Consider the following 1642-nt stretch of genomic DNA (forward strand, 5'->3'; position numbering starts at 1 on the left):
GTGATTAAGGTACGGTACCGGACTCGTAATCGTGAGGGTGATGATGATGATGATGATGATGATGATGATGATGATGATGATGATGATGATGATGATGATGATTTTACCAGAGTTCAATATTGATGGTGTGAGCCAGTGGCAGATGATCAGTCGTGGAAGGTTTTCCTCCCGTCATGAGTTTGTCTACAATATCGAGCCGTCAGGAAAAGGGGCAGTCCGGATAGGGAACTACAAGCTGATTGTTGGGAAGCCTGGTGAGATTATGTTTGATTTATCTTGATTCATATAATCTCTCTCTCTCTTTCTTTCTCTCTCTATCTCGTTCGCTCTGTCACGCCGGCTCTCTCCTCTTTCTCTCTCTCTCTCTCTCTCTCTCTCTCTCTCTCTCTCTCTCTCTCTCTCTCTCTCTCTCTCTCTCTGTGTTTATGTCAGCATGCTTCCTCTTCAACTGAGATTACACACCATGCAACAGCTGAGTTGTGTTCTTTAAAGCCTAGGTAAAGTTTTTTTTCCAATGCCAGTCATTGAGGATGCTGATATTTCAACGGTCTGATGGCAGTACACAATGGGTTTATAGTACAGGTTGTAGATTATCCTGACATAGATACAGAATTCCATTATTCTCGCTGTTCAGACGAGCAGGGGATCTGCCGATAGAGGGAAGTGGCAAATCAACAACAGATCAATCCATTGCTCAAAGTCTAATCTGTAAATGAATTATGGTATATATATATATTATATGTATTGTGTTATCTCAACAGTACTGCTGGAGATTTCCCTTAATGCTGAGGAACATTTGAAGCATGGCTGGTTGATGCTCTTGTATGATTTGTTCCTATTTCTTTTATTTCATTGTCACTGTCTCTTTTGTCTGTTTCTCTCACCTCTAAATAGAACTGATGGCACGTGTTTTTCTTGTTTCATTGCAGGATACAGCTGGTCAGGAAAGGTTCCATGCACTTGGGCCTATATACTACAGAGACAGCAATGGTGCCATTCTAGTTTATGACATAACAGATGAAGATTCTTTTCAAAAGGTAACTAGTCTATGCTTAAAACTTAATGTTGCTCTGAGATTTTGGTCTCTTTTTTTTTTTCATGTCGTCGAAGGAGACCACATAGAATTAATGATCTTACTAGGGCTGCCTTATTTGGTGAGGTATGTGTATCACTGCCTCTGATTTCTCACCACTTTGTATTTTGTCAGATCTTTCTATTACCTCAACTAAATTTTCTGATGTTAGTAACATATGCCCATGGCCACCCTTTCCCTAGACAAAGAACAAAGAGTTTATGGTTATCTGATGAAGAGTCATGGTGTCTCTTCTTGAATCAATGAAATTTTATTAGTCTAGTTTTGTTTAAATCAGGTCTAAAATGTAACCTGTGACCTACTGTGTAGACAATGAGGACGCTCCTTGATAAGCTTAAGGTTCGTCTCACTTACAGAAGTAATTAGACCAAACTGCCTTAGATAAAAGATCCTGAATTAGAGCAGATGTCATTGATGATTGTTTACTTTATTGTGTTCCTTGACCTAATTTGGTGTTGATCACTCTCTGTCTCTGTCCTGGTCATTTTCTCCCCCACCGTCTATTTTTTCTACTCCTCTCTCTCTCTCTCTCTCTCTCTCTCTCTCTCT

At 39.8% G+C, this 1642-nt stretch overlaps 1 protein-coding gene across 1 annotated transcript in view; it reads left to right on the forward strand.

Moving 5' to 3' along the window:
* LOC101864640 (ras-related protein Rab-21) overlaps window positions 1-1642 on the forward strand; it is a gene marked incomplete in the record, with an annotated part of 19094 nt that overhangs the window by 6809 nt on the left and 10643 nt on the right. The window contains 1 exon segment of the mRNA XM_005104186.3: window positions 930-1037. Coding sequence (XP_005104243.2) covers window positions 930-1037 — 108 coding nt within the window.

The sequence above is a fragment of the Aplysia californica genome, unplaced genomic scaffold (genome assembly GCF_000002075.1).
Source record: "Aplysia californica isolate F4 #8 unplaced genomic scaffold, AplCal3.0 scaffold00408, whole genome shotgun sequence".
In the NCBI taxonomy this organism is placed as follows: domain Eukaryota; kingdom Metazoa; phylum Mollusca; class Gastropoda; order Aplysiida; family Aplysiidae; genus Aplysia; species Aplysia californica.